Below are 27,726 nucleotides of genomic sequence, written 5' to 3' on the forward strand. Positions count from 1 at the left end.
CAGATCGGGTGAAGGGGTTAACTCCGATTTCACCCGATCTGCAGAGACAGGGGGAGTGGTGCTTCAGCCCAGGGGGGGTGGCTTCACCCCCCCGTGGCTACGATCGCTCTGATTGGCTGTTGAAAGTGAAACTGCCAATCAGAGCGATTTGTAATATTTCACCCAAAAAAACGGTGAAATATTACAATCCAGCCATGGCCGATGCTGCAATATCATCGGCCATGGCTGGAAAACCTAATCTGCCCCCACCCCACCACACCGATCGCCCCCCCAGTGCTCCGGTGCGCGGTCCGCCCCCCTAATAAGTTCTGTCCGCTCCTCCGTCCTCCTGTACGCTCCCCCCGTGCTCCGGTGCCCCCTCCCTGTGCTCCGGTCCCCCCCCCTGTGCTCCGGTCCCCCCCCCGTGATCCGATCACCCCCCCTTCATACTTACCGGGCCTCCCGATGTCCGTCCGGCTTCTCCATGGGCGCCGCCATTTTCCAATATGGCGGGCGCCTGCGCACTGCGCCCGCAGAGTCTGCCGGCTGGCAGATTCATTTCAGAAGTATTTTGATCACTGCGATATAGCCTATCGCAGTGATCAAAATGAAAAAAAAGTAAATGACCCCCCTTTATCACCCCCATAGGGACAATAATAAAAATAAATAAAATATTTTTTTTTTTTTTCTGCTAGGGTTAGGGTTAGAACTAGGGTTAGAACTAGGGTTAGAATTAGGGTTAGAATTAGGGGTAGGGTTAGGGTTAGGGGTAGGGTTAGGGCATGTGCACACAGTGCGGATTTGGCTGCGAATCCGCAGCGGATTGCCGCGGATCCGCAGCGGATCGGCCGCGGATCCGCAGCGGATCGGCCGCGGATCCGCAGCGGATCGGCCGCGGATCCGCAGCGGATCGGCCGCGGATCCGCAGCGGATCGGCCGCGGATCCGCAGCGGATCGGCCGCGGATCCGCAGCGGATCGGCCGCGGATCCGCAGCGGATTGGCCGCTGAGAATTCGTAGCAGTTTTCCATCAGGTTTACAGTACCATGTACACCTATGGAAAACCAAATCCGCTGTGCCCATGGTGCGGAAAATACCGTGCGGAAACGCTGTGTTGTATTTTCAGCAGCATGTCAATTTTGTGTGGATTCCGTAGCGTTTTACACCTGTTCCTCAATAGGAATCCGCAGGTGAAATCCGCACACAAAAACACTGGAAATCCGCTGTAAATCCGTAGGTAAAACGCAGTGCCTTTTACCTGCGGATTTTTCAAAAATGGTGCGGAAAAATCTCACACGAATCCGCAAAGTGGGCACATAGCCTTAGGGTTAGGGTTGGAATTAGAGTTAGGGTACCGTCTCACAGTGGCACTTTGATCGCTACGACGGTACGATCTGTGACGTTCCAGGGATATCCATACGATATCGCTGTGTCTGACACGCAGCAGCGATCAGGGACCCTGCTGAGAATCGTACGTCGTAGCAGATCGTTTGGAACTTTCTTTCGTCGCTGGATCTCCCGCTGTCATCGCTGGATCGTTGTGTGTGACAGCTATCCAGCGATGCGTTCACTTGTAACCAGGGTAAACATCGGGTTACTAAGCGCAGGGCCGCGCTTAGTAACTCGATGTTTACCGTGGTTACCAGCGTAAAAGTAAAAAAAAAACAAAAACGTACATACTCACATTTCGGTGTCCTTCAGATCCCTTGCCGTCTGCTTCCCGCTCTGACTGTCTGCCGGCCGGAAAGTGAGAGCACAGCACAGCAGTGACGTCACCGCTGCGCTCTGCTCTCACTGTACGGCGGCACTCAGTCAGAGTGGGAAGCAGACGGCAAGGGACCTGAAGGACACCAAAATGTGAGTATGTACGTTTTTTTTTTACTTTTACGCTGGTAACCACGGTAAACATCGGGTTACTAAGCGCGGCCCTGCGCTTAGTAACCCGATGTTTACCCTGGTTACCCGGGACCTTGGCATCGTTGGTCGCTGGAGAGCGTCTGTGTGACAGCTCCCCAGCGACCACACAATGACTTTCCAACGATCACGGCCAGGTCGTATCGCTGGTCGTGATCGTTGGTAAATCGTTATGTGAGACGGTACCCTTAGGGTTGGAATTAGGGCTAGGGTTGGAAATAGGGTTAAGATTAGGCTTGTGGTTAGGGTTAAGGATAGGGTTAGGGTTGTGTTGGGGTTACAGTTGTGGGTAGGGTTGGGATTAGGGTTAGGATTAGGGTTGGATTTAGGGTTACGGGTGTGTTGGGGTTAGGGTTGTGGTTAGGGGTGTGTTGGGGTTAGGGTTGTGATTAGGGTTATGGCTACAGTTGGGATTAGGGTTAGGGGTGTGTTGGGGTTAGTGTTGAACTTAGAATTGAGGGGTTTCCACTGTTTAGGCACATCAGGGGTCTCCAAACGCAACATGGCGCCACCAATTATTCCAGCCAATCTTGCGTTCAAAAAGTCAAATGGTGCGCCCTCCCTTCCAAGCCCCGACGTGTGCCCAAACAGTGGTTTACCCCCACATATGGGATACCAGCGTACTCAGGACAAACTGGGCAACAACTATTGGGGTCCAATTTCTCCTGTTACCCTTGCAAAAATAAAAAAATACTTGCTAAAACATAATTTTGAGGAAAGAACAATTATTTTTTATTTTCACGGCTCTACGTTATAAACTTATGTGAAACACTTGGGGGTTGAAAGTGCTCACCACACATCTAGATAAGATCCTTTTGGGGTCTAGTTTCCAAAATGGGGTCACTTGTGGGGTGTTTCTACTGTTTAGGCACATCAGGGGCTCTGCAAATGCAACGTGACGCCCGCAGACCATTCCATCAAAGTCTGCATTTCAAATGTCACTACTTCCCTTCCGAGCCCTGACGTGCGCCCAAACAGTGGTTTACCCCCACATATGGGGTACCAGCGTACTCACAACAAACTGGGCAACAAATATGGGGGTCCAATTTCTCCTGTTACCCTTGTGAAAATAAACAATTGCTTGCTAAAACATCTTTTTTGAGGAAAGAAAAATGATTTTTTATTTTCACGGCTCTGCGTTGTAAACTTCTGTGAAGCACTTGGGGGTTGAACGTGCTCACCACACATCTAGATAAGTTCCTTGGGGGGTCTAGTTTCCAAAATGGGGTCACTTGTGGGGGGTTTCTACTGTTTAGGCACATCAGGGGCTCTGCAAACATAACATGATTCCCGCAGACCATTCCATCAAAGTCTGCATTCCAAACCGTCACTACTTCCCTTCCGAGCCCCGCCATGTGCCCAAACAGTGGTTTACCCCCACATATGGGGTATCAGCGTACTCAGGAGAAACTGGACAACAACTTTTGGGGTCAAATTTTTCCTGTTACCCTTGGGAAAATTAAAAAATTCTGGGCTAAAAAAATATTTTTGAGGAAAGAAAACACATTTTTTATTTTCACGTCTCTGCGTTATAAACTTCTGTGAAGCACTTGGGGGTTCAAAGTGCTCACCACACATCTAGATAAGTTCCCTTGGGGGTCTAGTTTCCAAAGTGGGGTCAATTGTGGGGAGTTCCTACTGTTTAGGCACATCAGGGGCTCTGCAAACGCAACGTGACGCCCGCAGAGCATTCCATTAAAGTCTGCATTTCAAAACGTCACTACTTCCCTTCCGCTCCCCGATGTGTGCCAAAACAGTGGTTTACCCCCACATATGGGGTATCAGCGTACTCAGGAGAAACTGCACAACAACTTTTGGGGTCCAATTTCTCCTGTTACCCTTGGGAAAATAAAAAATTGTGGGTTAAAAAATCACTTTTGAGGAAAGAAAAATAATTTTATATTTTCATGGCTCTGCGTTATAAACTTCTGTGAAGCACTTGAGGGTTCAAAGTGCTCACCACACATCTAGATTAGTTCCTTGGGAGGTCTAGTTTCCAAAATGGGGTCACTTGTGTGGGAGCTCCAATGTTTAGGCACACAGGGGCTCTCCAAACGCGACATGGTGTCCGCTAATGATTGGAGCTAATTTTCCATTCAAAAAGCCAAATGGCGTGCCTTCCCTTCCGAGCCCTGCCGTGCGCCCAAACAGTGGTTTACCCCCACATATGGGGTATCATCGTACTCAGGACAAACTGGACAACAACATTTGGGGTCCAATTTCTCCTGTTATCCTTGGGAAAATAAAAAACTCCGGGCTAAAAATCATTTTTGAGGAAATAAAAATATTTTTTTATTTTCATGGCTCTGCGTTATAAACTTCTGTGAAGCACCTGGGGGTTTTAAGTGCTCACTATACATCTAGATTAGTTCCTTGGGGGGTCTAGTTTCCAAAATGGGGTCACTTGTAGGGGAGCTCTAATGTTTAGGCACACAGGGGCTCTCCGAACGCAACATGGTGTCCACTAACGATTGGAGCTAATTTTCCATTGAAAAAGTCAAATGGCGCGCCTTCCCTTCCAAGCCTTGCCGTGCACCCAAACAGTGGTTTACCCCCACATATGAGGTATCGGCGTACTCAAGAGAAATTGCCCAACAAATTTTAGGATCCATTTTATCCTGTTGCCCATGTGAAAATGAAAAAATTGAGGCTAAAAAAATTTTTTTGTGAAAAAAAAGTACTTTTTCATTTTTTACGGATCAATTTGTGAAGCACCTGAGAGTTTAAAGTGCTCACTATGCATCTAGATAAGTTCCTTGGGGGGTCTAGTTTCCAAAATGGGGTCAAATGTGGGGGAGCTTCAATGTTTAGGCACACAGGGTCTCTCCAAACGCGACATGGTGTCCGCTAACGATGGAGATAATTTTTCATTCAAAAAGTCAAATGGAGCGCCTTCCCTTCCGAGCCTTGCCGTGCACCCAAACAGTGGTTTACCCCCACATGTGAGGTATCAGTGTACTCAGGAGAAATTGCCCAATACATTTTAGGATCCATTTTATCCTGCTGCCCATGTGGAAATTAACAAATTGAGGCTAAAAGAAATTTTTTGTGAAAAAAAAAGTACTTTTTCATTTTTACGGATCAATTTGTGAAGCACCTGGGGGATTAAAGTGCTCACTATGCATCTAGATAAGTTCCTTGGGGCGTCTAGTTTCCAAAATGGGGTCACTTGTGGGGGAGCTCCAATGTTTAGGCACACGGGGGCTCTCCAAACGCGACATGGTATCCGCTAAAGATTGGAGCCAATTTTTCATTGAAAAAGTCAAATGGCGCTCCTTCGCTTCCGAGCCCTGCCGTGCCCACAAACAGTGGTTTACCCCCACATATGAGGTATCAACGTACTCAGGACAAATTGGACAACAACTTTTGTGGTCCAGTTTCTCCTTTTACCCTTGGGAAAATAAAAAAATTGTTGCTAAAAGATCATTTTTGTGACTAAAAAGTTAAATGTTCACTTTTTCCTTCCATGTTGCTTCTGCTGTTGTGAAACACCTGAAGGGTTAATAAACTTCTTGAATGTGGTTTTGAGCACCTTGAGGGGTGCAGTTTTTAGAATGGTGTCACTTTTGGGTATTTTCAGCCATATAGAACCCTCAAACTGACTTCAAATGTGAGGTGGTCCCTAAAAAAAATGGTTTTGTAAATTTTGTTGTAAAAATGAGAAATCACTGGTCAAATTTTAACCCTTATAACTTCCTAGCAAAAAAAAAAATTATTTCCAAAATTGTGCTGATGTAAAGTAGACATGTGGGAAATGTTATTTATTAACTATTTTGTGTCACATAACTCTCTGGTTTAACAGAATAAAAATTCAAAATGTGAAAATTGCGAAATTTTCAAAATTTTTGCCAAATTTCCGTTTTTTTCACAAATAAACTCAGAAATTATCGACCTAAATTTACCACTAACATGAAGCCCAATATGTCACGAAAAAACAATCTCAGAACCGCAAGGATCCGTTGAAGCGTTCCTGAGTTATTACCTCATAAAGGGACACTGGTCAGAATTGCAAAAAATGGCAAGGTCATTAAGGCCAAAATAGGCTGGGTCATGAAGGGGTTAAAGGGTCTGAAATACAACCTAATTTTCATTCTAAATCTCCATCCATTTTAATGCCATAATGGAAACTATTTTCTAATATACTTGAATTGAAAACTCCCCTATCCTTCCCTCACTACATTATCTGCTTTTTTTTTTAATAACTTCCGTTTTAATGACACTTCGTTTGAGATTCCGAGTTCGTGCTGGGATACTCAAACGAAGCATCCTCAGGAGGCAGAGACTGCATTTACAGCTGCAGGCTGTGCCCCATCTCTGATATGATGCTCATTTCAGGGTCTGCGCTGATCTTGGCTCGATGTGCACAAAGACATTGCACTCTCTCGCCTGCTCAGATCAGCAGTAACAAGCTGGCAATGGAGCACACTGTTTGTGTGTATTATAAGAGAGAATACCCAGGTTGCAGAGGCTAGCGCTGCCTTCATAAGTGACATCATGAGCGCTGGTCTTTGCATGCCGGGTAGGCTAACAATAGACAGTAACAGTGCGCTCTGATCTCGGCTTGTTACTTGCTGATCTGAGCCGGTGAGAGAGCGCACATCGAACACTGCACATCACTCAGGGATAAGCCCAGCAAAGTATATCATTTGCAAGAAAAACCAATGAAACTATGACAGCTAAAACTGACAAACTGACCAAATGCATCTTTGTTCCATCCACATAGATAGAGCCTACAATTGTTTATTGAATATTGAGCAAAACCATGTTATGACCATGTTAAGCCTAAATATCCAGGCACAAACATGTGAAATATACCCACTGGGAGGAATATAAAATAAAAATTAAAATTACAAACATCTGAGTGCTCTACTCATTTAAAACTTTACCTTTTGCAAGGTGTGGGATATATTGCATCCTGTCTGAATGAGAAAAATAAAATAAATGTCACTTTTTTATGAAGTCAACACTGTATGGTATGATTTAGAGCTGGCTAAATCCTCGAAATGCGTAGGCTCTGCACATAATTTATGATGTCACTCTGTCATAACATGTTATTACTCAATATTCAATAAAGAAGATTTTATGCTCTATCCACGTGGCTGGACTAACGATGCACTGAATTTTCATTGGAATGCTTACACAGGATTAAACCTGGATCAAGCTGGTACACTTTTTGCTTTCTAAAGTGACCAAATACTGAAGAATATCTGATCCAAATCATTAATAAAAATGTGTCAATTTATTTGGATTTGAGAAAAATCACTGATATCTGAATGAATCTATAGCTTCAGAAAGCTCCTTTAAGATTTAGTATAGTTTATTAAAATTGAGCTTTTGTTGTATATCAAGGGCTTATTTAGACAAGCTTAATATATGAGTATGTGCTTTCCATGAGCAAAGACAGATAGCATACAGTGTACAAACCAATGCAAGTCAATGGTGCAGTTTTACATACAAGGGCTTCTCACTAAATTAACAGGTCATCAAAAAGTTAAATTATTTCAGTTCTTCAATAGAAAAACTGAAACTCATATATTGTATAGAATCATTACAGAGTAATCTATTTCAAGTTAAATATTTAGAACTGAGAGTCCTCAGTGGTTCATACCTTTCAATGGCTAACTGAAAAGATGGTAACAAACTGCAAGCTTTTGAGACTACTCAGGTCTCTTCATCAGGCATAGACTAATAGAAATTCTGAAGAATCGCATATTTATGCACAACACAGCACAGAAATAATGCCACAGATAAAATTTTAAAGGGGTCACAAAAATCACTTATTAGTGCGCAGAAAAATCTTTAATTTTTTTGTGGTACGGTAGAGTAGAAATTTTTTTGAGTGTCTTGCACAATTTCTTGACACCATTTTCCTGAACCCCCCCAAAAAATAAATACAGGCCACATATTTTACATTGTGTTATATCTGTCACATGCCTCATACATCCGTGTGCTAAAAATGTGGGCATTTTAGGCATAAATTCCACTTTTTTTTGTATGATTGAAAATATGGATGGAAAATTGTCCTCTTTTTCTGAATAAAATTTGGATGATTTTTTATATGCTTGCATGAACCTGGCACGAAGCAGATCTGTATATTTCAGTGGTATTTCATAATTATTGATTTTAAAACTATTATTACAGACAATAGGATTATGGAATTCTTCAATTATACATCACAAATCCTACAGAGATATTCTGTTTTCTTCCATTTATAATTTTTGCTACTTGTCATTTATTGGGTCTATGATCTTGCTGATAACATTTTAAAACCATTTTTTTCTTATTCTACCGATACTAGGAGACAAAGTAATACCATTATTTCTTCCTTACTGTGGAGAATGCAGAGGTTGTGCTGAACCTAAAAGTAACCTGTGCTACAAAGCTGAGTATGTTTATTATTAATAATATTATTATCATTAGTTGTAATAGCAGAAGTCAGAGGTGTATCTAGGTTTTCTGACACCCATGGCAAAAATTCAGTTTTTTGGCTACCTCCCCCACCCCTCCAAGGACATATGCAATTTGCACACTTAGTCATGTACCCACGAGCTGCTCTCCCTAATGCTCTCAATGTTCAGTGAAAAACTAAGAGAAGCAGGAAGAGAAGCTCGTTGTCACAGGACTAAGTATGAAAATTGCATATGAGTGAAGTGTCCATGTGATGACTGCTGGAACCTGCAGAGCTGAATCCTGAGAGTGAGCTGAATCCATACAATGCAGGCTTCTGAATTCTCACATCGAATGCACGGCACACTTTTAGGATTCTCCCTTGCTGGTGGCAAGAGTGGACGGTCATGTCAGCACAAGAATGCAATTGTATACTTCTGACCACATTCCGACTAGTCGTGTCTGGCCTCGCTCAGCTAATTTTCATTGAGTGAGGCCACTCATGTCTAGTCAGCACATGACCACATGAATGTAAATCGCCAGCGCAAGAGAATCCTGATATCTAGCAGTACGCAGTGTGAGAATTCAGAAGCCTGCAGTCATATAGAATGACTGCAGACTCATCACAAACCTGCACAACCCCTGTAATGCTCATAACAGAAATAAAAACAAGATAATTAGTCAGTATCACAAATAAAATTTACATCAAGTACCTTATAGATGATGTCGTCTCTGGAGTCGTTCTCCTTCTTTAATTCATCTTGTCCAGACCCCAAGATTATTATTATCATTTATTATTATAGTGCCATATATTCAATGGCGCTTTACATGTGAGGAGGGGTATACATAATAAAAACACGTACAATAATCTTAAAGCATAAAAACCACGACTGGAACAGGAGGAGAGAAGACCATGCTCCTGAGAGTTCACAGCCTACAAGGGATGGGTGAGGAATGAGGATACAGTAGGTGAGGGTAGAGCTGGTCATGCAGCGGTTTGGTGGATAGGTGGTTACTGCAGGTTGTAGGCTTGTCAGAAGTGGTAGGTCTTCAGTTTCCTTTTGAAGGTTTCCATGGTAGACAAGTGTCTGATATGTTGGGCTAGAGAGTTCCAGAGTATGGGAGATGCCCAGGTTAAATCTTGTATGTGATTGTGGGAAGAGGAGATAAGAAAGGAGTAGAGAAGGAGATCTTGTGAGAATCAGAAGTTGTGTGCAGGTAAGTACCGAGACGAGGTCACAGATGTATGGAGGAGACAGATTGTGGATGGCTTTGTATGCCATGGTTAGGATTTTGAACTGGAGTCTCTGGGTAATGAGGAGCCAGTGAAGGGATTGATAGAAGGGAGAGGCTGGGGAATAGTGGGAGGACAGGTAGATTAGTCGGGCAGCAGAGTTTTGAATAGATTGGAGGGGTGCAAGAGTATTAAAAGGGAAGCCACAAAACAGGAGGTTACAGTAGTTAAGGCACACATCATGAGTTTTCTCATTCACAGCACGTCTCTGCTGACTTCCATCTTCTTTGCTCTTTTGCCACAAATCTCCACATGATGCCTTTAAAGATAGAATTGTCATTTTAATGCTACTGAATAAAATATATATTCTCTACGCTGAGGCCCTGAATAAATAATTGCTCCTCACTATATTGTCTGCACAAAATATGACCCCCACACTGTCCTTCTTAGGGTACATGCTCTCTGCACTGACCTCTCCTTTCTATACTGGCCCTCCTCTTCACACTGTCCCCCTTATAGGGCCCAGTCTCTTTACTGTACCCTCTCATCACACTCCCTCTCCTCGGCATACTGTCCTCTCCTGCTGTGCCCTTTCACTGTCCCCCCATGCTATGCCTCCACTACTCAGTCTCTATTCTGTGCCCACTCACTTTTCTCCCATCATACTGTCTCCTCATTTCATTCCCCTCCCTCCTCAAACTGTCTCCTCTCACATCCCCCCCTGTTCACCATACTGTCTCCTCATATATTTACCCCCTTACTTTCATTACTGCCTGCTCACACATACCCCTGACTCCACATACTGTGTCTGCACACATCCCATCACCCTCACTCCCCACATACATTTTTCCCATCGCTACTCATACTGTGTCCACATACATTCCCGTTTGCTCCCCATACTGTCTGCACCCATTCCCCCACTCACCATACTGTGTCTGCACCCATCCACCTATACTGTTTCCTCATACATGTCCCCATTCTCATGTACTGTTTCCTCATACATGCCTCTGCATTAGGCAGCCCGACAGCGCCCCCCTTCCAGCTGCACCTGGGGCACATGCCCCGGCGGCCCTCCCCCTAGATATCCCTCTGGCAGAAGTATTAATAGCAATAATATGTCAAAGGCAATGCAACTGGCTTGGCTTCAGTGATGTCACATAATGTATATATTCAAACATTTTAGGCCTTAGCTTTCATTATCCCAAATCATAAATTGTGACTATTCTTGGCAGAATAATAATTGGCAACTGAAAATAAAATGTTAGTGGGAACAATAGATATGTTAGTTCATTTCTTTCTGTGTGCAATTATTCTAGGCTAGGTTCTTGCTATTATTTTTGCTTATTCTTTTTACTGTTTTTATTATTTTTTAATCTAGGCACAAAAAAGAGACATACTTGTGCAGCGCCCCCTCCACCGCCGCAGGGCCGAGGGGTACCCGGTACCGGGCCTCTGAGTCTCTGCTTCTGGGGTTGTCACGGCGGCTAGGCCCCGGTCCGTGACCCTGCCGTGGGGGGCGCACAGTAAAATGCAAGGTGTGGGTGTTGGTAGTAATGATAGCGATGTAGCGGTGCAGTTGTGGGGGTGCAGGTCGCAGTAAATAACAAGGACACCAGGTTGCAGTCTCTTTACCTCTTTACTGGAGATCTCTGAGTCCTCAGTCCAGAACACGGTTCACCAGGCTACGCAAGTCCAGCCGGTCCAATGGCACCTCCAGAGTCCTCCTCTCAGGTGGAGATCTGTGCCTTCCTTCTAGCGCTATGTGTTGTAGTCCTTCCCTGCTGTGCTCACGGAAAGTGACCCCACAACGGTTGTGTTTGTTTCTTAAGTTCCCTCACAACTCGATTTGATGTTCCTCTGTAATCCACCCCTTCCCTGTATTCAGGTTGGAATGGCACCCGTTTGTCAGGTAGGCCTGGAGTTCTTCCGGGACCCTAGAGACGCCCCTCTCCCGCAATTGCCCCCCAAGACTTCATAGGTGATATGTGGTAGACAGCCCGCCTGAGACCGACTGTCCTGCCGCTGTTTGGAGTATGGCTTGAAGCTGTATTCTAATCCACTCCCTCGGCGTTCCGGCCACCGGTATTGCGCCTCAGCAGGGTGCTGCCTCTTTCAACAAAACCCCTGCTGGTATTCTCCTTCTGCTTGATCTCGTTTCTCACTCAGCACAATCTGCCTCGCTTCTAGTCCTTTCTTGGGCACCGCCGCTAAGCTGAGCAGGCACGGTCCCGTTACGTTCTCTCAATGCCAAGCCTCTGCCAGGATCCCACCCCTGGCAGAGACCCTACAGTCTCTCCCTTCACAACACCCCCTGCCACAGGGTGTTGCTCTGTTCAATCCCGTCAGCGTTCTCACTAACTTCCTGCCTGACCCCCAGTTTACCCACTATGGTGGGGAGTGGCCTAATGAATAGCACCCTTAGCTCCCCCCGGAGGCCCTGCTGTGAAACATATTGGTGTCTGTGATACCTGATTGGAGGAACTCCTTCAGTGCCATCGAACGTACCATGGCTCCCCTTAGTGGCAGAGCCACAGTACTGCAACGACCAGAACTCTGGGGCGCTGCACTCCCCCCTGGTTAAACACAGTACTCCGGGACTGGGAAGAAAAACAACAATACAGATTAGTAAACAGACATACAATTTTGTTGAGTGCAAAACAATAAGTATACTTGAACAGGCTTCCCTTTATGGGAGGTGAGGACACTTTTAACGTTACAAACATAGTCAACATTATAAATTACAGGCTATACATAACTCCTGTTACCCAACCGGGTATTCTACTTAGTGCAAATTCTGGAACAATAAATTAACATTGCCTTAAGAAACATACACTCTTAGTTTACCAAAGGCCTTCCTATAATCACATTACAGGGTAGGGTAACTTCACATTCTCCTACTTTGAACCTGCAGGACCGCCTGTCCCTATGGCACCAGACCTACTGCCTCTCCTTTCTTTTACAGGACCGCCCCGTTCAGCCAGGGCCTACTGCCTTTCGCTACTATACATAGTATAGACATAACATTCCTTTCGTTTAAAGAACTCTGAGCCAGCTCTACTCGGCTCCTTTAAGGACTCACTCTCTAACCCCTACGGGTTCGCTTTCTGTCCTTAGTAACAAAGTAACTTTCTATGGGGACGCAGGGTTTACCTTCTATCCTCACCTTCATCATTACTTCTTTACTTTCAACTACGCAGATCTCTACTTCCACCCCTGCGGGCTCTCTGCATCTTTTCCTTTCACAAAACATTATTTTCAGATTTCACAATTCAAACAATTTAAACACATATAACTTTTCATGTAAAACAGTTACATTCTTTCTCAAAGCATCATCATATTACCGTTCTAAAACAGTATCGCTTTCAAGTTCAATTCCACGCATCCCCTTTAAGAGGGGACCAAGCCTTTCTGAGGTAGCTCGTCTTCTCAGCCTACCAGTCCACGCAAAGGCTCCGGAATGGCATCTTCGCAAAGTGTCTTTTAACTAAAACCAGTAGGAAAGGTATCTTCGCAAAGTGTCTTTTAACTAAAACCAGTAGGAGGCACCCTTAAGAAGGTGCAACTATTTACAAGGAAGTTCGAATCATGCACAGTCCATGATTACTGCAGTTTGTGTAAAACTTCTGGAAAACAACAATAGTGACCCCGGGTCAACAAAGGGGTCACCTTTTAAAGTTTACCCTGGACGGGTTTAGCAACAAACAATCAGGAACAGTTAAAGGAAAACTATTTACATTTTTATAAAGCAATAAAATCTTACTGGGGTTCTGCGGAAGGCGACCTCTTATCCGGCCTCACCAGGCCAACAGATCGCACCGGTGAGCCAGGACGCCGTTCCGGTCCCAGTAATGATAAAATCCCTCGCCGGGAGGTCCTCCTTGTCGGCAGGTGCACCCGTCCTTCTGGGGCGCGGCGAGGCTGTGCTTCTCGTGATTCCGCGGGGCCGGGTCCCGCTGCCTTCCCTACGGGATCATCCCCTTCTTGTGTTCCAGCAGCCTGGAGGGCAACGCATCGCTGAACACCTCGGGCGAACCAGCCCGTCTCGCCAGTGTCCTTCCTCCACCTCGTGTAGGTGACGGCATCTCCTGGCTCCAGGTCACGATCGAGCCTCCCGCTGCAAGGCTCCACCTCCTCCCGATCCACGCGGACCTGCAGCGGCTCTCCAATTTCCTGAATCACCCCTCTTCCATACCGGGGATTGAAGGCCACCACTACACCCCAGTGTGAGGACGAAATCTCTGGAACACTGACCAGATCAATTTGCTCCGCAAGTTGGGGCCGGCTCCGCCATGCTGCCATCAGACGCCGTAGATGCTCGGCGTCCGGCATGATCTTTAAATCCGGTGTTGATAGCGTACTTCCAGCCGCGGTCAGTTGGGAGGGGACAGGAGACGCTGGAGTCAGACGGATCTCCGTGGGCTCACCTAACCGGGTGAGCACTCGGGCAGCGGCCTTCAGCCGGCGGCTTAGCTGTCTGGCCTCGGCTGCAGCCACACATTCCTCGGACAGCGGCAAAGGGGGTCGACCCATCGGTGGCTCTGTGGGGATCAGACCCCGCAGTGTTGGCGTCCCCGGGGTTATTTCAGGCTGTGCAGGCTCAGGCCGAACCGGGTCGGCGCCACGTGGTGCTCCGGGTGTCGCCATTTCTCGTTCTTTTCCCGCGTCTTCCTCCCGCGGTCTCTTCCGTGGGCGGCCCCGTCCCCATGGTCTCCACCCTCCGACCAAGATCAGGAGGCGTACCTCGGCTGTTGACGGGCACGTCCTCAGGACACAGAAATACTTAGACTGGGCGGCCATTGCTGTTCGCGCTCTCCAGCTTGTCTACGCCCACTCCACGCCCCTCTTCTCTTCCTGCGCTCTCCTCAGCGCTACAATGGCGGCGGATTTTGGCGGCAAATGGCACAACACACAGTCCTCTCAATAAAGTACAGTTCAAGCACAGTAAATCACAGTCTCTAGGCACACATGACCTGATTCTTCAGGCTTAAGTAGATCCTGTTCGTGACGCCAAGTTCTGCAGCGCCCCCTCCACCGCCGCAGGGCCGAGGGGTACCCGGTACCGGGCCTCTGAGTCTCTGCTTCTGGGGTTGTCACGGCGGCTAGGCCCCGGTCCGTGACCCTGCCGTGGGGGGCGCACAGTAAAATGCAAGGTGTGGGTGTTGGTAGTAATGATAGCGATGTAGCGGTGCAGTTGTGGGGGTGCAGGTCGCAGTAAATAACAAGGACACCAGGTTGCAGTCTCTTTACCTCTTTACTGGAGATCTCTGAGTCCTCAGTCCAGAACACGGTTCACCAGGCTACGCAAGTCCAGCCGGTCCAATGGCACCTCCAGAGTCCTCCTCTCAGGTGGAGATCTGTGCCTTCCTTCTAGCGCTATGTGTTGTAGTCCTTCCCTGCTGTGCTCATGGAAAGTGACCCCACAACGGTTGTGTCTGTTTCTTAAGTTCCCTCACAACTCGATTTGATGTTCCTCTGTAATCCACCCCTTCCCTGTATTCAGGTTGGAATGGCACCCGTTTGTCAGGTAGGCCTGGAGTTCTTCCGGGACCCTAGAGACGCCCCTCTCCCGCAATTGCCCCCCAAGACTTCATAGGTGATATGTGGTAGACAGCCCGCCTGAGACCGACTGTCCTGCCGCTGTTTGGAGTATGGCTTGAAGCTGTATTCTAATCCACTCCCTCGGCGTTCCGGCCACCGGTATTGCGCCTCAGCAGGGTGCTGCCTCTTTCAACAAAACCCCTGCTGGTATTCTCCTTCTGCTTGATCTCGTTTCTCACTCAGCACAATCTGCCTCGCTTCTAGTCCTTTCTTGGGCACCGCCGCTAAGCTGAGCAGGCACGGTCCCGTTACGTTCTCTCAATTTGGCATTGAGGGCCTCTGCCAGGATCCCACCCCTGGCAGAGACCCTACAGTCTCTCCCTTCACAACACCCCCTGCCACAGGGTGTTGCTCTGTTCAATCCCGTCAGCGTTCTCACTAACTTCCTGCCTGACCCCCAGTTTACCCACTATGGTGGGGAGTGGCCTAATGAATAGCACCCTTAGCTCCCCCCGGAGGCCCTGCTGTGAAACATATTGGTGTCTGTGATACCTGATTGGAGGAACTCCTTCAGTGCCATCGAACGTACCATGGCTCCCCTTAGTGGCAGAGCCACAGTACTGCAACGACCAGAACTCTGGGGCACTGCACTTGTAGTTAAAAAAAAGTTGAAGCTTATAAAGAAGACTGAGCTAAAGAAAAACTGTTGTAAAGGTCAACTTCCTTTTTTATCACTTTTTTCAGTTATCTTTACACAAGCCAAAGATGTAGCATTCTGTGTTTCTGGACTCATATAAACAAGTTTTGTTTCACTTTCATCCCATAGAAAACAATCAGACTAGACTACATACACACTAATCATATGTCTATTATCTTAGATAACCCAACTGTCATTAAAGAAGCACTCTCATACAAATTGTTATCCTCTTAATGTATTGCAGTCATCATATTCTATAGCAATGTGTACTTACAATTGCTCATTTTGCCTTTCTACCCAGCTAATTCTTCTTCCATTAGGTCTATAACATCACATGAATAAAAGCTGACTAGCTGAATCATTCTAAGCTCTATATAAAAACAGGAACATTCTTTTCCCTGCATGACTGACTGAAAAAGTCCCTGGCAGGGGGAGGAGAGAAGCAGCTGGGTCAGGAGTTGAAGTGAGGAAAATAGACTTCCTGTTTCCACATAGAGCAGAGAAAAGAGAAAAATTAAATTGGTAGAAAGGCAAAATGAGTAATTTTGAGTACACAGTGCTATATAGTATGGTGATTGCAATATATTAATAGGATTTTTTTATGAGAGTGCTTCTTCAATTTGGTCAGTCATAGACAAGTGTCTTATCTGAAAGATAAATGCCTGTGCCTGTAACCTCTGTACTGGTAAAAGTCATTCTTAACTTTTCTTTTGAAACAAGCATTCCCAAGAATTGATTCATCTTTTAGCCCCTGTTCTGTTATGTTGATAATTCTAACACAGTGTATGTGTATAGGGCAGGTACACATTACATTGGTTGTGCACTGTCAGGCACATATGCTAACAAGGCCAGAGTCAGGATGAATGCCAATGAACTACTGTAAAAAACAAATACCTCATGGTATAAATTTCCTTGCAGTAACCTTCTGTATAAGGCTGCTTTCACACTAGCGTCGGTACGGGGCCGTTGCGCTGCGTCGGCCCGACGTACCGACGCATATTATGAAAAAAATGCCCGACGTGGGCAGCGGACTCAGTCTTACGACGCTTCCGCTGCCCCATTGCAAGGTCTGGGGAGGAGGGGGCAGAGTTTCGGCCACGCATGAGACGTCGAAAATGGCAGACTCGAAGCACAAAAAAACGTTACATGTAACTTTTTTGTGGCAGCGGTCCGCCAAAACACGATGCAACTGTGTGTGGCAATACATCGCAATGCATCGGTAATGTTAGTCTATGGGGAAAAAACTCATCCTGCAGACAGCTTTGCAGGATGCGTTTCTTCTCCTAAACGACGCATTGCGACGTGCAGCCAAAAACGCTAGTGTGAAAGTAGCCTAAGGCTGATTTCACACATCAGTTTTTTGCCGTCAGGCACAATACGTCGAAAGTTGAAAAAAACAGATCCGTCGCAGATTGTGAAAAACTGATGCGACGGATCCAGCTAATTGGATCCTAAAAAAATCGGAGCATGCTCAGTTAAAAATACTGGAATCAGTCGCTGGATTCCGTTATTTGACTGATCTGGCGCCATAGGGTTCCATTATAGCAAACGACGGATGGCAACAGATCCGTTGCTGTCCGTTTTTTCAACGGACACAAAAAATGTTACTATGTCCGTTTTCTCCAGCCGCCGGAAAAACAATTTTTGACGAATCCGGAGAAAAACGTATGAAACGTGATGCCATCTGTCGCAATCCGTCGCCAATAGAAGTCTTTGAGAAAAAAACTCACTTTTGGCCACCGTCTGGTAAAAGAGGGACTATGACAACGTTGCTGCATGTGTTTGGAAAAGCTACCGACATACACTGTAGAGTAAGTGCACACATACACAATGTGCACCTAGCCTTACCAACTGTTGTCACGTTCCTCCTCTGCACCATGTGACCCCCAGTGAGACAGCTGTATCATATAGTGTATTCTGTGTGAACCTGAGGTCACTCTGTCAATTCCAGGCTTTGAAAGCCTCAAAATGAGTCTCTTTGGTTTATATTTAGAAATTAACTTCTGATCCTCGTTGTGGGATTTAGCTTATCCCATTGTCATTCTTCTGGTGTAGAAATGGATCACAATTGGGAGAAGGCAGTGATTGCTACATATTTTAACACTATGCACTGTATACACAATCAACATTGCAAAGCATATATAAAAATAAAAGATTTTTCTTGGGAGCACCACTTAAAAAAACTTAGCTTGTGTCACAACATGTTCTTATAATAAACCTTGTTTTATCTACACTCACCGGCCACTTTATTAGGTACACCTGTCCAACTTCTTGTTAACACTTAATTTCTAATCAGCCAATCACATGGCGGCAACTCAGTGCATTTAGGCATGTAGACATGGTCAAGACAATCTCCTGCAGTTCAAACCGAGCATCAGTATGGGGAAGAAAGGTGATTTGAGTGCCTTTGAACGTGGCATGGTTGTTGGTGCCAGAAGGGCTGGTTTGAGTATTTCAGAAACTGCTGATCTACTGGGATTTTCACGCACAACCATCTCTAGGGTTTACAGAGAATGGTCCGAAAAAGAAAAAAAATCCAGTGAGCGGCAGTTCTGTGGGCGGAAATGCCTTGTTGATGCCAGAGGTCAGAGGAGAATGGGAAGACTGGTTCGAGCTGATAGAAAGGCAACAGTGACTCAAATCGCCACCCGTTACAACCAAGGTAGGCCTAAGAGCATCTCTGAACGCACAGTGCGTCGAACTTTGAGGCAGATGGGCTACAGCAGCAGAAGACCACACCGGGTACCACTCCTTTCAGCTAAGAACAGGAAACTGAGGCTACAATTTGTACAAGCTCATCGAAATTGGACAGTAGAAGATTGGAAAAACGTTGCTTGGTCTGATGAGTCTCGATTTCTGCTGCGACATTCGGATGGTAGGGTCAGAATTTGGCGTAAACAACATGAAAGCATGGATCCATCCTGCCTTGTATGGAGCATCTTTGGGATGTGCAGCCGACAAATCTGCGGCAACTGTGTGATGCCATCATGTCAATATGGACCAAAATCTCTGAGGAATGCTTCCAGCACCTTGTTGAATCTATGCCACGAAGAATTGAGGCAGTTCTGAAGGCAAAAGGGGGTCCAACCCGTTACTAGCATGGTGTACCTAATAAAGTGGCCGGTGAGTGTATATTGTAGCAGTCAAGAAAATTGAATTGTGCAAGGATAGCTTTGCAGAAAGAATATTCTGTATGAGATACTGTTCTGAGGGAGGAGGAAACATTCTTTCATGCTTTAAGGGTTCAATCACGCAACTATTTTATGGCTCCAAGCAATCCTGTATATCTTCCTAAAACTCAAGTGTATACAACTTTTTTTTTCATTTAGCTCATATAGATGTGGTAGGAGTTGCAGTTACATTGCAAAGTGTAATGGATGAAGTCTCTGTAAACGTGCACAGCTTAGTCATTCACACTCAGTGATCTCATATACTTGAGCAGCAGAACAGAAGAACTATAGAACATTTGCCAAAAATATACCTTTGTTGAGTCCTGATTTTCAGGTTGCACCACAAGATGGCTGATGGTTCTAGCCTCAGCTTACATGGTATGGGTCTAAGGAAAGCTTCTCCCTAGCAGAGTATAACCCATGTCAACGTATTTTACCAGGGTTGAAGTAGCCTTTTGCATTATATTACCCTAGTACCTCTGGAGGTGATAGTAACCGCTAGGCCATTAGACAGTTTCAAATCCCGACTGACCACCCCCACTACATGCTTGTAGCGCACGCTGCATTTGCACTTGCAATTAAGAGACAGATTACTGCAGGAAGAGGATTACTACAGACACTGATTCCCCATCAGTAACTAGCCTGGTGGGGTCACTTGTACATACAATCCTTTCTTTTTTCACTCATGGTGCACGTTCTCTCAGCTTAAGTCATTCAATAGCTTTTCACTAGGCCTTACAGCAACCATTTCTAATACAATGTTAAACTGTTGCTTCTGGTTCGGTTATCTCTCAGGCTCACCTGCCTCTGCAAGTCTTCATTTATCTCTGACTGACCCCTTTGAGGGCTTTAAATTCTAGGATGCATTTTTGTTTGTTTTCATAGTCTTCACATGGTAGCCATATTGACTCCACTCCCCCTCAGCCTCTGGTTAGGTTCTGGTTTCTCTCATAGGACACTAGCCTGCTCCTTAGTGGATGTATAAGCTCAAATTTCACAATGTGTCTAACATACGTTTGTGTACTCTTTCACCGAACATGCCAAACACACATGGTCATGTGGACTCATCTCAGACCCACCTATCAATACTTCAGTGGAAAGCCATTGGGTCAGAAACAGGCAATGGCCCTTTTGGCTAACACCTCCCCGGAAACACCAGTCACTTTATTATATATAGTTTCATTTTTGAAAATTTTACAGAAATACTTATATTGCATGCAAAATTGTGAATGATATTGTTGTATGCTTCATGAGGAGTTATTTTAGTTACGTTAGGTTTTTGTGTTAGATGTTACAATGCAATATGTATAATTGTTCTCATTGTATTTACTTATAACAGCGTTGGCAAGCATATTGGGCTGATGTCAGATAACACCAGCAGATTTACCTGCAATGGGAAATTGATCCATAATTTCATTAGCACCAGTACATTTACTGAATACACTGTAGTGGAGGAAATGAGTGTGGTCAAGATACATGATGATGCACCCCTGGACAAAGTATGTTTGATGGGATGTGCCTTTTCTACAGGATATGGATCCGCGGTTAATTTGGCTAAGGTAAGTGATGAAGCCAACTACAAGTAAGTGATAAAAGTAAAATACAGCCAACCTTTATCTATTCCTTTGTATTTAGTAAAACAAATTCCCGGAACATTTTAAATAAATATCAGGTCGTTATAGACCCTAAATGCATCTACAATAGAAAATCCAGTCCTCAAAAACCAAAGAGAAAAGAGGAAAACCAATTGGAGTGTTTTAGGCAAAAAATATTGTTTTTATTAGTTAAAAAAAAAAAAAAAACACCTACAGGGGGTAAAAAAGGACATGCAAATCATGACAAACTATGAAAGGCTATCATTTATGCAGACAGGCATTAGGAGTGTGTGAGTGAGGAGGAAATGCCAAATTATATGCCATAAAGGCCATAAAATTCCCTCCATCAACACTTCCCACCACACTTCACCACAGTAATCAAGACAACAAGGAATTCTTACCCATTCTGCACAAAACAATCCCCAACACACATGCATATGAATCCCCAATGCGTGTTTCGCTTAATTGTGTTTTTGCTTTCCCTAGGAGACGTGATAAATAATGTCACATTATGGAGTGAGTTAAAACCAATCCCACACCATTTTAATACTCATCATGACTATAACCCCCAAACCTTCAAAGTACGAGGGATTCATATAATTCACTCTGCTATAAGGGGAGGAGATATAAAGAAACTTTTGTTACAATATAAAAATTGTCTCTTCAGAGAGGAATAGGACCAGAACTCTAGTGCCACCTATTGTGAAGTAGCAATCCTAGAAGTCAATATTGACCCTTTAACGAGCCTTGTCACATGGCTTAGGATAAAAGCCAAAACCAGAATCTCAATTTGCTGACACTGTGTTTTGCGGTACTGACCCTCGTTAGTGCAAAGTGTGAGATCTGGTTTGGCTGTGTGAGAGGCGTCTGATAACAGTCACAATGTGAAACAAGATGGATTGTTTCTCTGGGCACGCTGACCCCCTCTGGCTTAAATGAAGTTTGACATTGAGTTTTACATCTTTTTTTGTAGAGGATATGGAGCGCCCCCACACCGCCGCAGGGCCTAGGGGCACCCGGAGCCGGGCCTCTGAGTCTCAGTCCTGGGGTTGTCACGGTGGCTAGACCCGGTCCGTGGCCCTGTCTGTCAGTGGGGGACGTCTGGGCATCTGCTGCAGCAGAGGTAGCGGCTGCTGCAAGATCAGTCACTGGAACGGAGTCAGACGCTGTGGCACTAGCAGTCACTGGAGTGGTGTCGGTCGTCAGGGCAGGGTGGCTCTTCCTACCTGCTTCAGATGCGGTTCCTCCGGTGCTGGTCTGCTCCGTCTCCGCTGGGGTCTGGAACGCTGGCTGCGGGGCCTTGTGCTGCGACGCTGTCATCTCTGCTTGCAGCACCTCGTTTTCCAGCAGGGCCTTGCTTTCTGGCTTCGGAGCGCTGGAACTTCTTTCTTGCTCCGGACCAGACGAGGCTGCCGACAGATGTCTGGCGAGGCTCCCGATGATGGTCTTCTTCCACCCGGCCTCAGTGCTCAGCTGCATCCGCCGGGGTTGATGGATCAGCCCGTCCGCTCCGGTCTGCAGGAGGTCAGCGTCAACTGTGGAGGTCTGGCTGCGGTGCCTCTCCGGGTAGCTGGGGGAGTCCTCGGCTCCGACCCCACGCTCCGGCTCCGGGCGGCTGGCCATGGCGGCCTCCATGTTGCTCGCTCCTTCTTCCTGGTCCTTTTCCCGCTCTCTCCTTGGTGGGCGGTTTCGTTTTCGCTGTCTCTGCCCACCATTGAGGATCAGGAGGCGGATCTCGGCTGCTGACGGACACGTCCTCAAGGGGCCGAGATATTTAGAATGGGCGGCCATTGTCTTTCGCGCTCTTCAGCTTGTTCACGCCCACTTCCACGCCCTTCTTCTTCTCCTGCGCTCTCCTTAGCGCTGTAATGGCGGCGGTTTTGGCGGGAACTTCTGGCGGCAAGTGGCAACACACAGTCCTTGTAATAGCGCACAGTCCAAGCACAATAAATCACAGTTCCAAGGCACACATGACCTGATTCTTCAGGCTTAAGTAGATCCTGTTCGTGACGCCAAGTTTGGAGCGCCCCCACACCACCGCAGGGCCTAGGGGCACCCGGAGCCGGGCCTCTGAGTCTCAGTCCTGGGGTTGTCACGGTGGCTAGACCCGGTCCGTGGCCCTGTCTGTCAGTGGGGGGACGTCTGGTGCAATAAGTCGTGTTGATGATGCAGTAACGGTGGTGTAGCGGTGCAGTTGTGGGGTGCAGGTCGCGGTAAATAACGAGGACACCAGGTTGCAGTCTCTTTACCTCTTTACTGGAGATCTCTCAGTCCGCAGTCCAGAATACGGTTCACCAAGCTGCGCAAGTCCGGCCGGTCCAATGGCACCTCCAGAGTTCACTTCACAGGTGGAAATCAGTGCCCTCCTTCTTAGCGCTATGTGTTGTAGTCCTTCCCTGCTGTGCTCACGGAAAGTACCCCACAACTGTTGTGTCTGTTTCTTAAGTTCCCTCACAACACGATTCACTGATGTTCTTCTCGTATTCCATCCCTCCCTGTTATTCAGGTTGGAACGGCACCCGTTTGTCAGGTAGGCCTGGAGTTCTTCCGGGACCCTAGAGACGCCCCTCTCCCGCAATTGCCCCCCAAGACTTCATAGGTGATATGTGGTAGACAGCCCGCCTTAAACTGACTGCCCTGCCGCTGTTTGGAGTATGGCTTGAAGCTGTATGCTATTCCACTCCCTCGGCGTTCCGGCCACCGGTAATGCGCCTCAGTAGGATGTTGCTCCGGTCCTACAGCATGACCCCTACTGGTATTCTCCTTTTTGCTTGATCTCGTTTCTCACTCAGCACAATCTATCTCGCTTCTAGTCCTTTCTTGGGCACCGCCGCTATGCTGAGCAGGCACGGTCCCGTTACGTTCTTTCTAATGCCAAGCCTCTGTCAGGATCCCACCCCTGACAGAGACCCCACTGTCTCTTCCTCCACAACACCCTCTGCCACAAGGTGTTGCTTCGTTCAATCCAGTCAACCTTCTCTTCTAACTTCCTGCCTGACCCCCAGTTTACCCACTATGGTGGGGAGTGGCCTAATGAATAGAACCCTTAGCTCCCCCCGGAGGCCCTGCTGTGAAACATATTGGTGTCTGTGATACCTGGTCAGATGAACTCCTTCAGTGCCATCGAACGCACCATGGCTCCCCATAGTGGCGGATCCACAGTACTGCAACGACCAGGACTCTGGGGCGCTGCAGATACTTGCCACCATTCCCTTATTCATGTTTGCTATCTTTTTACATTTTTAAGTTTTTTTACTGTGTATATACTTTGTGACACTTCTTGTTCATCTTCAGTTCCATTACAGACATGATAAATCTATTTTTTTGGTAAGGTGGGATCAATTACTATTCATTCACAACAATTAAATATTGGGAGAGGATGCCTGTGACAATTTATGACACTTGTGGCTTATGCTACCTACCCAGAGGAATTCATCAATCGACAATTGCATCGGGAGGGCGGTAGTCGTGATGGGGGCAGGCTTTGCAGCGTTGAGAATCTCTCCTCCCATGTTCTCGCCCACCTATCCACTCTCTCTTTCCCCATGTGCTGACTTCTCCCATCTGTGCTCTCTTCTTTGACCTGTCTACCTTATGTGCTATCCCCCTTGTCTGCTGTCTTTCTCCTTCCTGTGCTGTGTTCTCCCCTCATGTGCTGTCCAGTTTGAGCTGTCTCCCCCCTGTGCACTCTTTCTCTCCCCATGTGCTGTCTTCTCCTCTCATGTCATCTCTTCTTTGATCTGTGTACCCAATGTGCTCTCCCCCTTGTGTGCTCTCTTTTTCACCACCACTGTGCTGTCTTCTTCCCTCATGTGTCCTCTCATTTGAGCTGTCTCCCCCCTGTGTGTCCTCTTTCCTATGTGCACTCACCCCTCCCCCTGTGTTAAAATGAAAGCAAAGTAGGTAAAGGTAACATTTTATTAACATGGAAAAATGTATGACAAAGGTGCTTTAATTTACATTGTATCCACAAAAGGACAAAAAATAAATTTTATACTATAATATACAGTATGTCTATCTATCTATCTATCACTGTATCTATCTATTATATATGTATTTTATATTGATCTATAATCTATCTATGTCTCCATCTTCTGTTATTTGTCAATGTGTCTCAATCTATATTTAATGTATGTATGTCATTTCTAAATTGTCTGTGTCTGACCGCGAATAGAACATACCACAGCTCCTGGGCAGGGGAGGAAGCAAAAGACAATACTGACATATTGACATTACAGCAGGAGATCGCAGAGGATACATTTTGTGAGGTAAAATATTGTTTAAAAACAGTCAGTGAAATATTTTACCTGACAAAATGAATCCTCTGTGATCCCCTGCTGTAATGTCAGTTGTTGTGAATTCCGCTCTTGGGCTCCCTCCGGTGGTTGTAAGTAGCACTTTTGTGAGTTCTGCTCTTGGGCTCCCTCCGGTGGTTTTGAGTGGTATGGCTGCTTCTTGGATTTAGCATCAGCAGCTGCCTCCACTGATCGTTTTTCTGGCTCGGCTATTTTAGTCTGGCCTTATCCCTCAATCAATGCCAGTTGTCAATTGTTCCTGCTTGGAGTCACGGCTCTTTTGGATTTCCCTGACACTCTGACCTGTTCAGCAAAGATAAGTCCTTGCTTGTCCTTTTGCAGTCCTCTTGTTGTGGACTTTATTGTTCAGCAAATTCTATGTTTTGCTCATTTGTCCAGCTTATCAGTATGGATCTATTCAGCTAAGCTGGAAGCACAGGGCAGCAGATTTTGCCCTCCACATCTTTAGTCAGGTGTGGAGATTTTTGCATTTCTCTGCGGTGGACTTTTTCTAGTTTTTATTACTGACCGCACAGTGTTCTATCCTGTACTATCTATCTAGCTAGAAGTGGCCTCCTTTGCTAAATCTTGTTTCATTCTACGTATGTAATTTCCTTCTCCTCTCACAGTCATTATTTGCGGGGGGCTGTCTTTCCTTTGGGGATTTTCTCTGAGGCAAGATAGCTTTCCTGTTTCTACCTTTAGGGGTAGCTAGTTCTCCGGCTTTGACGAGGTGTCCAGGGAGTGACAGGAACATCCCACGGCTACTGCTAGTGTTGTGTTAAGATCAGTAACTGCGGTCAGTATAGTTACCACCTGCTCAGAGCTAGTCGCATGTCGCTCCTTAATCATCAGTCCATAACAGTACAACTGGCCCAAAAATGAGTTGAATGCATCTCAAAAGAAGGAAAAGAAAAAGAGTTCTGAGCCATTTTTTTTCTTTAGTCTGTTTTGTCTTTTTCCTTCCTCTTAATCTCTGGGTGGTTCAGGATTTGGGCACGGGCATGGATGTTCAGGGTTTGTTTTCTCGTGTCGATCAGCTTGCTGCAAGAGTACAGAGTATCCAAGATTATGTTGTTCAGACTCCGGTTTTAGAGCCTAGAATTCCTACTCCAGATTTGTTTTATGGGGATAGATCCAAGTTTTTGAACTTTAAAAATAACTGCAAATTGTTTTTTGCTCTGAAACCCCGTTCCTCTGGTGATCCCATTCAGCAAGTTAAAATAGTTATTTCTTTGCTGCGTGGTGACCCTCAGGACTGGGCATTCTCCCTTGAGTCAGGGGATCCGGCATTGCTTAATGTAGATGCATTTTTTCAATCGCTCGGATTATTGTATGACGAACCTAACTCTGTGGATCATGCGGAAAAAACCTTGTTGGCCCTGTGTCAGGGTCAGGAAGCGGCAGAGTTATACTGCCAGAAATTTAGAAAATGGTCTGTGCTCAATAAATGGAATGAGGACGCTCTGGCAGCAATTTTCAGAAAGGGTCTTTCTGAAGCCCTTAAAGATGTTATGGTGGGGTTCCCAACGCCTGTTGGTTTGAGCGAATCTATGTCTCTAGCCATTCAGATTGATCGGCGCCTGCGCGAGCGCAAGGTGGTGCACCATATGGCAGCGTCCTCTGAACAGAGTCCTGAGCCTATGCAATGTGATAGGATTTTGACTAGAGCGGAACAGAGGGGATACAGACGTCAGAATGGGCTGTGTTTTTACTGTGGTGATTCTGCTCATGCTATTTCTGATTGCCCTAAGCGTATTAAGAGGGTAGCTAGATCTGTTACCATCAGTACTGTACAGCCTAAATTTCTCCTGTCTGTGACCCTGATTTGCTCATTGTCATCCTTTTCTGTCATGGCATTTGTGGATTCAGGCGCTGCCCTGAACTTAATGGACTTAGAATTCGCCAGGCGCTGTGGTTTTTCTTTGCAACCTTTGCAGAGCCCTATTCCTTTGAGGGGTATTGATGCTACACCGTTGGCCAAGAATAAACCTCAGTATTGGTCTCAGCTGACTATGTGCATGGCTCCAGCACATCAGGAAGATTGCCGTTTTCTGGTGTTGCATAATTTACATGATGTTGTTGTACTGGGTTTCCCATGGTTACAAGTACACAATCCAGTGCTGGATTGGAAATCTATGTCTGTGACTAGTTGGGGTTGTCAAGGGGTACATAGTGACGTTCCTTTGATGTCAATTTCCTCTTCCCCCTCTTCTGATGTTCCTGAATTTTTGTCAGATTTCCAGGATGTATTTGATGAGCCCAAGTCCAGTTCCCTTCCTCCACATAGGGACTGTGATTGTGCTATTGATTTGATTCCTGGCTGTAAGTTCCCTAAGGGCCGACTTTTCAATCTATCTGTGCCAGAGCATGCCGCCATGCGGAACCATGTTAAGGATTCTTTTTTGTTGCCAAGAAGGATGGCTCCTTGAGACCCTGTATTGATTATCGCCTTCTTAATAAGATCACGGTCAAATTCCAATACCCTTTACCTCTGCTTTCTGATTTGTTTGCTCGGATTAAGGGGGCTAGTTGGTTTACCAAGATTGACCTTCGAGGGGCATATAATCTTGTTCGTATTAAACAGGGTGACGAATGGAAAACTGCATTTAATATGCCCGAAGGCCATTTTGAATACCTTGTGATGCCTTTCGGGCTTTCTAATGCTCCTTCTGTATTTCAGTCCTTCATGCATAATATTTTCCGCAATTATCTTGATAAATTCTTGATTGTGTATTTGGATGATATTTTGATTTTTTCCGATGATTGGGAGTCTCATGTGAAGCAGGTCAGGATGGTATTCCAGATCCTTCGTGATAATGCCCTATTTGTCAAGGGGTCTAAGTGCCTATTTGGAGTTCAGAAGGTCTCTTTTTTGGGGTTTATTTTTTCTCCTTCGTCTATAGAAATGGATCCTG

General features: G+C 45.9%; 1 protein-coding gene across 1 annotated transcript in view; it reads left to right on the plus strand.

Annotated features, from left to right (window-relative positions):
* Positions 1-27,726, plus strand: part of LOC143788222 (alcohol dehydrogenase 1-like) — a 177,957-nt gene that overhangs the window by 43,646 nt on the left and 106,585 nt on the right. Inside the window, exons 4-5 of the mRNA XM_077277730.1 lie at positions 8,191-8,278; positions 20,258-20,477. Of these exons, the coding sequence (XP_077133845.1) occupies positions 8,191-8,278; positions 20,258-20,477 (308 nt within the window). The remainder of the gene's footprint in view (positions 1-8,190; positions 8,279-20,257; positions 20,478-27,726) is intronic.

This window comes from Ranitomeya variabilis, chromosome 1 (genome assembly GCF_051348905.1).
Source record: "Ranitomeya variabilis isolate aRanVar5 chromosome 1, aRanVar5.hap1, whole genome shotgun sequence".
Taxonomy (NCBI): domain Eukaryota; kingdom Metazoa; phylum Chordata; class Amphibia; order Anura; family Dendrobatidae; genus Ranitomeya; species Ranitomeya variabilis.